We start from the raw sequence: 12315 nt of genomic DNA, 5'->3' as shown, positions 1-12315 counted from the left end.
CCAAATTGAACTATCTTTAATTTCATCTCTTATCTTCTGTATTGTCTCATCGTAGATGGATGGAGCATACGTCTTCCTAAGTGTTGACTCATCCGGGATTGTATGTTGAGTATATTTTTCAAGGAATTCCCTGAAGACCTTATTCTTTAGTTTGTAGAGAGGAATATCAGCAGAGATGAGAGAACGGCACAGGTCGATGTTAAACTCAGATCTTACATTCGATGTTGTTGGTTGTGTTAAAAACAATTGTCTCTGCTTGGAATTTAGTTGTTTGTTGGCCTGATGTTTACTAGTTGTAATGTGTTGTTGCACCAGGAACCTTTGTGTAGATGATACTGCACACTGACACAAATTACAAAATAATATTTTATTGTCAGTTGATAAACCATCTTCTTTAAATTCTGAAATGTAACTTGTTAGTTTTGATTTTAAATTGACTGAATGACGTACTTTTGGCATATTTACCGTCTTTATAGTATGATTTACAAAACTGAACCTATGTGTACTCTGACTGGCATTTAACTGTTGAGCTGCACAACTGAAGTCTGTTAAAAATTTTAAATTAAATTAATACAGTTTTGTAACTTACTTTCCCATTGTTGATAGGACTGCTAATTTTCAAATAACTCTGATGTTAAAGGGATTACTGAACATGTGTTTAAATCTCTATTGTTGAAATGTATTTTTAAAAGTTAATGGAATTTTGTTTTGTTTTATTGTTAAACCTAATATAATATGGACTGTTTTATATGAAATATGGAAAATATATGGAAATTAACGAAAATATGTACTAAACTCTAAAATATGGAAAAATATGGAAAATAAAAGTAGGATTTTTCAACCCTACACATTGTGAAACATAAAGATAATGCAAAATATAAATTATATTAGCTTTATAAGTAAATATGTATTTACATATAAATCCTTTCCCTGCTAATGAGTAATGAATTTAATAAATTTTATTTTGTTTTTACAAAGAAAATATTATTTGTCGCACAATAATGCTCTCTTTTGCATACTTACCACCATTGTTGCATGCCATGTAACTTGAAAATATAACGCGTTTCATTGGTTGCTATGGAAACACTGGACATAACAATGCAGTAAGTAAATTCTCTACAAACTTGAGATAAAGTCACTTGTAACTTGAAAAAAGAACAAGAACTCTGAAAGAACAAGCTTTAACCACAGTCTAGTATATACAATCACGAAGCTCTATATGTAGTAAATATGCATCCATAGATAGTTGCTAACCACTAGGATCGCTAATATCGTCTCATTACAGACAATGCGAAATAGTACTTGCACAGTTTATTGTTCCTAGTACCCTCACAACTCAAGCTTCGTGACTGTATATACTAGACTGTGCTTTAACTTTATTTATTAACATTAAAATTGAACGTGAAGTTTGAACAATTATTAAATATTATGGGATAAAGTCTATGATTCAGTTTCGTATACTGCAATAGCTTTTTATTTATTTGAACAATGTATACACATAAAAAGATATAGTCGTATTCAACAAATAAAACAAAAGAATATAAAAACACGGTCACCTAGAAAATTACACATTGCCATTAACAAAATTACAAACACGTTCGGTTCAAAATTAATACATACCGTAACTAAAATAGCCTACATAATAAATAAAATAAAGCTATAAATGATGATTGTGCAAAAAATAATATGCAATACACGAGCGTTAAGTGCGTAACAGAGTCTCGAGAATTAAAAAAACTCGGTGCTAGCGTCTCGTTTCTTCAAACTTTCCCTCGTCTCTGTTATAGAGCACTTAGCAACCTAGTAAAGCAATATACTATTTTCTGTATTATTGTGAATAATAGTAGAGTCTTAGAAAAACGTTTTGTCACACAAATACTTTGTAAGTCCCAGAAAGGATGCAGTGCATATGATCAGACATACAACAAAACAAAACTAATGTAATGTTATTACCTCAACTAGTCCTTCTCTTGTGAACCAGGTCGCTCGTCCTCTGATCATGCGTACTGCCACCTTTTTGGGACAACGGTATAAAGTATTTGTGCGACAAAACTTTTTATAAGACTGTTCCTATGGTTAGATTTACTGTAATAGTGTATCAGTTTGTTTCTAAAAAGAACGTTATTATAATTATATCCTACATAATAGTTATCCGCTATGCAACTTCAATCAGTTTCTTTACTGTTAATTCTATGCCCAAGGTTGCGGGTTCGATCCCGGGCTAGGGCGATGGTATTTAAGTGTGCTTAAATGCGACAGGCTCATGTCAGTAGATTTACTGGCATGTAAAATAACTCCTGCGGGACAAAATTCCGGCACATCCGGCGACGCTGATATAACCTCTGCAGCTGCGAGCGTCGTTAAATAAAACTAACATTAACATTTACTGTTAATTTTGCGTATGCTTTTTCCTGCGTTATCTTGAATACACACGTTTTACAGTTCTAGTTATCATTTTAATCTCCTGGACATAATTTACCCAAGTCGTACTGTCATTGCATTCGTGCGTCTTTAGATCCATGACCGCCCTCAACCTCCGCCCCTACAATGCTCTGAACTCGTTCATGCAGTACAGAAAGGAGTACAAGTTACCCAAACAAGGCAGTATATCGCTGTCTTCCCCTGCACTGATGTATTAAGACATAAAGTTGTGGTGTTCGCAAGGGATGTACAAACTTGAGGGAGGGAGTTTGATTAATTTATAAATTTATTGAAAGGATTAAACATTTCTAGTAATAATTATATTGATTTCTGAAACATAATTAAATTCTGCAGAATACAACCTACCTGATTCTTACAGTCCAACAAATGATAAATAACCTAAAAATTTAAAAAGATAAAAAGATCGTTATAAATTATAGCCTATTAATGTAATAATAAAAATTAAATATTTATTTTCCGCAATTAAAATGAAATAGATTTAAGTTGTATTTCAAGGGTTGGTTTTCCTTGTTTTCTTTGAAATTATATAAATGCCAGGGATAATTTCATTGGTTGCTGCATGCCTCAAAATTTAATTTAAATTACTGTCAGCTTCTTCCTTGAACTGGTCTTGTTTGAGGGAGGAAGTAAACATTTGGCCTGCAAAAATTCAGTGAAATTCATTTTTTTTATATCTCAGCTACTATGAAAGCTAAATGAACAAAACTTTTCATGCTAAAATATTTTATCTTTTGTTTCGTAATTAATTGTAATTCGCGGGTGCTCGTGTAAAGGGGGTTGAGTATGATTTGGCTAAACTGGAATAAGTACAGATTTGAACTATCCACAATTACTTTTCTCTTGTGATAAATGGGTTAAGTTATTCTTCCATCTATGATGCAGCTACAGGGCTCCATATTTTGTGACAAAGGGGTTTTGTTCAGTACTAAAGTAGAGAAGTTTACATACCTTGCAATTTGACTTAACCCCCTTTACACGAGCACCCGCGAATTATATTCTTGCATTTGTTTACTCATATTTTCACATTCTGCATTATGCTTAATTCTTTTGCCATGATCGGTGTTCATTTGTTAATTTATGTAATAGTTATAAATAAAGACCGGATTTTAAAGTTAATCCCTGTTTTTTATTTCAACACGAAACCTGAAATAATTAATTACGATGTTCAAAACTAGCTTCCACCGACCAAATTATATGGTTTTAACTTCCCTTTCCCCCCCCCCCTTTTAGTCCACATTCCCTTTTCTCTTCTTTTTAAAAAACATCTCTTATTTTGGTCCTTTTTTGATAGAATATCGCAAACATTTAGATATTTTTCCTATATTTTTTCCCGATAGGCCTATAACTTCCTGAGCATGCGAAAATAAATATCGTTCTTCTTCTGATTCAAGACATTGAAAAACTAAGTAATAAAGTGTGCTGATTTAGAGTTCAGGATAAAAAGAAAATTTTCACCTCTGGCTGAGCGGTCATTTTCTGTTTATGAAGACATTCTGCATTCAAAGAGGCAGAATCATATTGAAACATATTGAAATGTTTAATGTGATCAAATACAACACTTTCCTTGTGTTGTGAAGCGATAAATAAATGCTTGTGTGCTATGTGTATCCATGAATGTGCTGAAGTATGTTTTCAGTTAAAATAACACCCTTTTGAGGGAGTAATATAGTCCTTTTTGAAGCCCTTTTTTGACTATATCAAATACAACACTTTCCTTATGTTGCGAAGAAATAAATGTGTCATGTATATCCATGAATGTGCTGAAGTGTGTTTTGGGGAGTAATATAGTCTTTTTGAAGCCCTTTTTTGGCTATAACTTTCCTTTTTTTTTTTGTACTTTTTTGATGAAAAATTTCCCCTTTAAAATCCGGTCTCTGATTATAAAATTACTTCAAATAAAAGAAAATAAAATATATAAATTTAATGAAGTATCCAATCAATTGTAGACATATTTAAATCAAACTCATATTTTTTTTTAATTAGACAAAGTAAACGTCCTTCAATTGTTATTCCGTTTGTGTATTCAGAAAATGTCGGTGTTAGTGTATGATGAAGTGCGTCTGGTGTTCTGCCTAGCCTGCAATACATCATAGGTAGCCGCTTGAAGTTCGAACATTCGGTCGGATGTTCGACCTTGATGGATGCTCTCTGACCGGTCGAATATAAACTGGTTCTAAACCCCGTTCCGTGACAATTGTGACGAACAAGGTCGCAATTGGGGTTTTTATTGGGGATCTTCCGTTTCCCCATAATAGGCATCTATATCATTCCGTCAACATTTTCCATTTCATTATCATTCCATAGCATTCTCCGAACGTCGGCTGGCGACGCACGGAGGAGGCTGGCCTAGGCACGAGTGGAGTTGCCTGCTCGAAACTTGGGTACGCAGTGTAGTCAGTCGATGTGGGTTTGGGAATGCGCTTAGCTTGAGGATTAGCACAATAAACCTTGAAATCGCAGTGCTGGGTCGTAGTTCCTCCCTCCCGAAATCCCATTCCATTCCAAGTCTTGTTCTGTAGCTCTGTAGTTAGCATATCTATCATTTGTTGTTTATACTTAAATACCGCATTATTAGTCTATATTATTCGAATCAGCCGGCAGCTTTTTCACTGTTTAACATATCTGCTTCCTAAGAAAGACTTGCTGAAGCTACAGGTCGATGTAACAACATATTCAGGGTATATTATAATTACAGTAGAACCCCGATTATCCGACACCCTATTAACCGATTGACGGATTATCCGACTATCTTTCTCTAACTCTTTTTTTTTTTTTTTTTGCTATAGAAACATATGAAGCATCACTGCACGCTATATTAGTACGTACCGGTATTTTTTCTAGAGACTGTTATTACAAGCCTTTACACTTCTCCTGTTTGGTCTACTGTTCGAGTTGCCGTACTGTACAACATCTATATAAAATGTTTTCCATGAGTGTCAAAAGAAAACGTTTTGTGAAAAAAATGCAAATAATTGAGTTATTTGGAGAAAGAGAAACTGTGGCTCACCTCGCATCAGAATACGAGACTGATGTTACAACTGTGTCCGATTTAATAAAAATCAAGGATAAAGTGTATAGAGTATGTAAATCTACAACATGAGACCTCTCCTATTCCTATCTTTCTGCTGACAGCCATTACAAGGAGTTTCCTTGCCCCTTAAAAGCATGTCGTTGACAATCGAACTCAATTTAGTGAACTTCTGATCCACTACCTAGCGTGTTAAACACAAGATCACGGAGGAAATTACGAAACTTCAACTCTTATCACTTAATAATCCGTGGTGCTACAGCCCGTGAAGGGCCTAGACCGACCAGCCGGCTGCTGGCCTCACGCCCACATGTCGAAGCAGAGGTGGACGATCATCCAACCAGAATGGAGGTATCGTGTGGTTAGCACGATGATCCCCCCAGCCGTTATAGCTGGCATTCGCAACCGGATTTCGCTACCTATCGTAGCTCCCCTGTGCATCACGATGCTGGCTGGGCACCGGTCCCATACACTGGCCGAAATTTCATAAGAAAATTTCTTCCCCCATGAGGACTCGAACCAGCACGCATTCCGTAACGCGAGTCCTAGGCAGGATGCCTTAGACCTCGACGCCACGGTGCGGGACCTTATTCACTTCACGAAAATATTTTATGGTACGTATTATTCGATTTTTTCGATTAACCGTCCAGTCCACCACTTCATTACCACGGGTAATAGAGGTTCTACTGTATTTTCTTCTTATTCTTTCATTATCATAATTATCATTATTTTATCCTTTTATTATTATTATTATTATTATTATTATTATTATTATTATTATTATTATTATTATTATTATTACATTTGTCGAAAATCAACACGAAGCATTTGCTGCGACGGACTACTAGTTTATAGTATTCATCTAAAATATTTGTTATTTCAGGATTGCAGGACCGGGTACCATCGCGCTCCCTGAAACCAGGACACATCCTAGGTAAGTAACATTCCAACAGGGATATTATGAGGGTTGTTGAGTTTACGATTATCTCCCACAGTTTATATGCCAAGTGTAAATTATTAAATAATCTCAATAGCCAAACCAGTTTAAGAGTTCTGCTTTATAAGCATTCTAACATAACAATATCCTTTCATCTACGCCAACTCCTCTTTTTACATTTTCGTCTCAGATTCTATTGACCTTTTACCTTTGAGAGCTCCGCGATCATGCACCTGTGCCTACTATGTTTACTTGAGGCCCGTGGTATCGTACCTGCCTTCCCCCTCCACTGAACCAGTAGTCCATACGGTACGAGTAACCTATTTCATGTCTAGCTTACTCGAGTGTCTCTCGCACATAACAAGGGCTCGGATTCCTTGCCTAGCGAGGACTGCGGTACCCTCCCTCAAGGCTCTGTCAAGGCCTTTAACATCTTCGGCGATTCTGGCCTGTTGCTCTTCAGTCATGCTTGTGACAGCCCTCGCCCTCAATCGGTAGCTATTAGGTTACGTCCATTTTCGGCTTTTCTCCTTCAAAACGCTCTTATGTTTCTTCAAACGAAAATAAAAATGAGACAAGTAATCAACAGGCTTGGAGCCTACACGATACTTTCTTTCAGCTTAAAATTTCATTGCAAGGACGCTCGATTACGTACCTTTTAATTGTTCCTCCTCTTATTTTGAGATTTTAACGTTACTTTCCATCCGTACATTAACATTCATGTTACAATTAATGCCGATTTCAGTAAATAGAAAAATAATATTACAAAATTAGTTACAATGTGCATATAGATATGTTGCATAAATATTAAAAAATTAATCACATACATGTACTAATCCGTAGACGTTTATTTGCGTAGAATATGTTTTAATAAGAGATCTAGAAAATAAACTATAAATGGTAATATCATTTGCACATTACAAAAGAATTTAATTGCTGCGAGATACGCAGAACATGAAGGTATGTGTCACATTTGTAACACTCATATTTATGCACCGCCCTCTTTTTCATCTGCGAACTTAATTATCCTATTCAGACAGGTAAAGACAGTGTCTTCTTTTGTCATTGATATTCCTATATAGGGTGTAAGGGGTGTAAATGCCGTCCTTTTCACAATCGTCGGGGACGGTCTAGAGAATCAAAAAATGTCCATACAACATAGGGCAAAACTTGATCATTTTTCCAGAAAAAAATATATTTCTTCTCTTATTTTATTCGCGTTATACTGCTTATATCTTTAGTAAAATTACGAAAACAATTACATCAGTACGTATATCTAACAAAGCGTTAATATTAGTTTAAATAAATATTCGTGTTCTATTACGTTTTCGTGAAATTAAATAAAAATGCATGCTTAAATTTGTTCTGGCGTTAGAGACGTGGCAACGTGTTCAGCAGGCAGTACTCTGCACAGACGTGCATATGAGTCAGCTGAGTTCAAGCTCCCTGTCCATAGCTCTACTGCCGAGCGGATGACAGTTCAGTACAGGGTATTCAATAAACAACTTAGAATGTCATTTACAGTTTAGGAATATCATATGTTATTAATTTATGGAGAAAGTCATCGTAATTCAAGTGAGACAAGAAGGATGTACCGTCAACGTTTCCTCAAAGAAGGTTATCTAATCGGCGAACTTTTGTAGTGGTTTCTCAACGATTTTTACAAACTAGGAGTCTCTTAACCTGTTTCAAAAATCACACAACCAGAAATTTGTTTAAAAATTATACCACTTTACGGAAGCGGAAGAGATTAAAATTTTGCATTAGAAAAAAGTTTGTGTGATTTTGTGCAGAAAACCATTATTGTTTATTTTGTAGACATACAATAAAAAATGGACCAATATTCCCCATATTGTTAAATAAAATGGAAATTTACCATAAAGTTCTATTAATGAGATTGAAAGTTTGTAATTGCTGTTCGTTTTATGTAAACAACGGTCCGCCCCTGCATTAGAACAGAGCATCTGTTTTGTACCGGTATGTCTGTATCCGCTTGAGCTGTACCCTCCCTCCTCCTCAACCAGCAACGTTGCCAAACACCTAATATTGTAAACTTTAATAATAATTTAAATACTGCAATTCGAAAAAAAAATTGTGAGGACATTTTTGCTCCCTTATGAAATGAACAATCAGTTAAAATAATGGCACTTATACCCCTTACACTTACACTATATAAACCTTAGTTTACTCGTACAACAATGGCAAAGCTGTTCTAGATATCAATGTGTAGATCAGGGGTTTGTTAACCTTTTTGGCCAAGACCCAAAGTTAACTGGGCGATAAACTTGCACGATCCATGGGCCTATTTTGAAGTTGTACAGTGCTATTGTAATAAAAACAAGTACTTAAGTGTAGCAATTATTTATTAATGTAGAGTTGTAATATTTCTTAATAAGCAATAATTATAAAATATAATCATAATCTCAAGTACGTTAATTAACATTTCTTTAATTGTATTTTTTTCGGGAAGCAACGACGACCCATCCCGAAAGCCACAGCAACCCTTGTTTGGGTCGCGACCCATAGGCTAAGAACCCCGGTATAGATTGTGGAATAAGAACGCAAAACTATTCCTTGCAGAAACCATCTTGTCCGAACCCAACCTGGAGGACTACCGCAGCTCGGGGGACCACAAGCCACCCTATTCCTATGCGGCCCTCATCTGCATGGCTATGGGTGCTAACAGCAACAAGATGACTCTGTCCGCCATCTACAAGTGGATTAGAGACAACTTCCTATACTACCGCAATGCAGATCCCAGCTGGCAGGTGAGCTAGGGAATAAAATGGGAGATTTAAGCTAAACTTCAGAACGATTTGTTCAATATAATGATAGGCCTAATGAATTTACAGCCTCAATGGTACTGCATTTAGCTATCAATGCACAATACTCTTGGAAAATAAAGCACAAAATATAATATTCCTGCTAGAGAGACTCGTAAATGTCTTGTATCTGGTCTGTGTTGTATTTATAAACTGCTTCTTACGAGTAGTGTTCGTTCATAATCCATAAAGAGACAAAATAGAGCATGGAACCTGCCTTGAATGAGGTATCGAACATTTGTAGAAACAGATTCTGTGTTAAAAAAAAATATATGAAGGAGGTCGCAGGCGAAACTCAGTACGAGAAGCAGCTATCTCTTGGCTTGGTCCCCAAACTCCCCAGATCTAACCCCTCCTAACTTCTTCGTGTGGGGGTTTGTTAAAGACATTGTCTATTCACAAGAACATTGATGATCTGAGAGTAAAAATTACTCAAGATTTTCAACAAATCACCCATCTTATGTTACAACGGACGTGGGCTGAATTCCATCACCGTTGTTTGAAAAGACTATAGCGATAGTTTTATATAGTGAATTTATTTCAACTCAACAATGGAATTTTATTCTTCCAACAATAATTCCTTTCTACAATTCACCTTAACGCCCTCGTCAACAATAGGATTTTCACTCAACACAGTATTCGTTATAGCACTCCACTGACGGCAATGTCAATTTACTTGGACAACAATGAACTGTTAATCTTAACTAATATTTACAAAGCACTATTTACAAATCAGAACTATCAGTTCTCAGTTCACAGTTCTTCTAGCTCAGTCACTCGAGTTCACAGTATCTCGAACCACAGACCTTCAGAGACAGTTCACTGTACTCGAACTCAGGTCCCTCCAACTGCGGTCCACTGCACTCGAACTCAGGTCCCTCCAACTGCGGTCTACTGCACTCGAACTCAGGCCTTCGGATGCTGTCACAGTTGCGGACGCACACTCGAGCCGAACTCCGGTACACAAGACTGGCTTGCTTGCTCTGGCTTACTCACTGACTGGCTGATTAATCAACTGAAAACTCTGCCCAAGTTCGGGCACGTTTCTTCTTTTATAGCAAAATCATAGTTGCGAGAAATTTCTACGGGTGTGCAGAGATAGCTCTCTCGCATTATCTGGATATCTCCACTTCGACGGACTTCTGGAAGAGTCGGGAGGGTCCGTCCCCCCTACTCCGCACGCAGCAGTTGCGCGCGCACTCTCCCCTCGTCGCATGGCCCTTTCCCCTCTCTTCTCTCCGCCGCGCGCCGTCCCTCAGTGCTCCGTGAAGCCCGCGCGATCTGCTCTCTTGCGGGACGCTGGTCGTGAGTTCGAATCTCACGTCGCTGTCACAATATTAATGATATAGCCTAGGCCTACAACTGATTGTAAAAACCAACATGACAAACGCGGTGGTTTTGATGACTATGATAATAAGAATAAGATTAGGAAGATTATCGCCATAATTCCATGATCAAAACAATTATGATAATGATCCTGAATAAGATGATGATCATGACCAGACATCGAGATTTTGGACCCGATAGAATAAGTTTACTACGTCCGTACTATAGGCAGCTTTTTCATTATGTTGGAGTCGGCAGAAGAAGAGACATGCTACATGAAACCAAGATCAGTCCAGTCTGCTGGTGCTGTACAGTGACGTTCCAAAAAAATGCAACTAAGTTATCAAACATTAAAATAAAATGATTGTTAGAGGAGAAAAATTCTATTTAACCAAAAAATTAATCTTTACATAGATTAAAATAAAAAACCTATCATGCGAAATTTTCAAAATTAATTACTATGCATTTCCTTTCGGCTTCTGTCATAAGCACAAGTGCAATACTTACTCAACATACATAATAATTCTACACAACTTATGAAGTACAATACATGGTACTGTTAAATGTAGCCTACTACAACACACATTCTGAAGGTCTCAAAACTAAACTTTCTTCGGTAGTTGGCAAGACAAAGTTTATATTGGGAGAAGCTCCGCTCTACATCACATGATGTAATGGATTTATTTTAGTAGGTTATTTTACGACGCTTTATCAACATCTTACTTGATTTAGCGTGTGAATGAGATGAAGATGATAATGCCAGTGAAATGAGTCTGGGGTCCAGCACCGAAAGTTATCCAGCATTTGTTCATGAGGGGAAAATCCCGGAAAAAACCTCAACCAGGTAACTTGCCCCGACCGGGAATCGAACCCGGGCCACCTGGTTTCGCGGCCAGACGCGCTAACCGTTATTCCACAGGTGTGGATGATGTAATGAATGCAAAACGAAAAAAACACTAAGTCATTGAAATCTATCTTCGCTACCCCAGCAGTGTCCGTAGACTTCTTCCCTGCTAGCATGTCTTTTATATCACAGAATATCGCATATATTCTTAGACTAATCACATAGATAACCACATGCACAGATCAAAACTAGACTACCAGCTATCTTCTGTCCTCTCTTCTGATAAAGTGAACTAGGTGTACGGGACTGTTTTTATTGTCAGAACAGTACCTCCTCTCCCTGCCTTATGAGTATGGCTGAGTAAATAAAGCACACGGGACGACAGGTAGGTCGCTACCATCACTGCCCCCACCCACTACAGTCCAGCTATCCAAATTGAAATCGCACTGTTTTCATCTATCGGGTCTAAAGTCTCTAAGCCTGATCATGACATTACCGTGACGATAATCATGATGATGTGAGAATGGTGATAATTTGACAAGTTGAAGTTGGCAGTAGTGGTGGTGGTGGTGGTGGTGAAAGTGATATAGAAAATGATTACTTCTATGTCATAATAAAATCACAACAATAATGATGATATTGATGACGACAATAATATTATACAGAGTGGAAGTGAAATAACCTTGCAGCTTGAAAGGGACGATAGGGTACACGTAAATGAATAGAAAACCTATATTATGTTTTGTGATTAAATGCACGGTTAATTAGAAAATTAAGTTTGAAGTTTGAGCAGTCTAGCAACATCGTCGCTAATACTCTCTACTCGTGACACAAGTGTAAGAGGTCAACGAACTCGGTGAGTCACCGTATGTAAGCTGCATTCTGCCGAGACGTTGCCACTTGCTCGCTTTATGCA

General features: G+C 37.1%; 1 protein-coding gene across 2 annotated transcripts in view; it reads left to right on the top strand.

Annotated features, from left to right (window-relative positions):
* The window catches only part of LOC138706217 (forkhead box protein J1-A-like), a 104618-nt gene that overhangs the window by 74594 nt on the left and 17709 nt on the right, over positions 1-12315 (top strand). For both annotated transcript variants that reach the window (XM_069835254.1, XM_069835255.1), the window contains exons 3-4: positions 6354-6404; positions 8988-9175. In XM_069835254.1, coding sequence (XP_069691355.1) covers positions 6354-6404; positions 8988-9175 — 239 coding nt within the window. The remainder of the gene's footprint in view (positions 1-6353; positions 6405-8987; positions 9176-12315) is intronic.

The sequence above is a fragment of the Periplaneta americana genome, chromosome 9 (genome assembly GCF_040183065.1).
Source record: "Periplaneta americana isolate PAMFEO1 chromosome 9, P.americana_PAMFEO1_priV1, whole genome shotgun sequence".
In the NCBI taxonomy this organism is placed as follows: domain Eukaryota; kingdom Metazoa; phylum Arthropoda; class Insecta; order Blattodea; family Blattidae; genus Periplaneta; species Periplaneta americana.
This window is presented reverse-complemented; position numbering and strand designations above follow the sequence as displayed.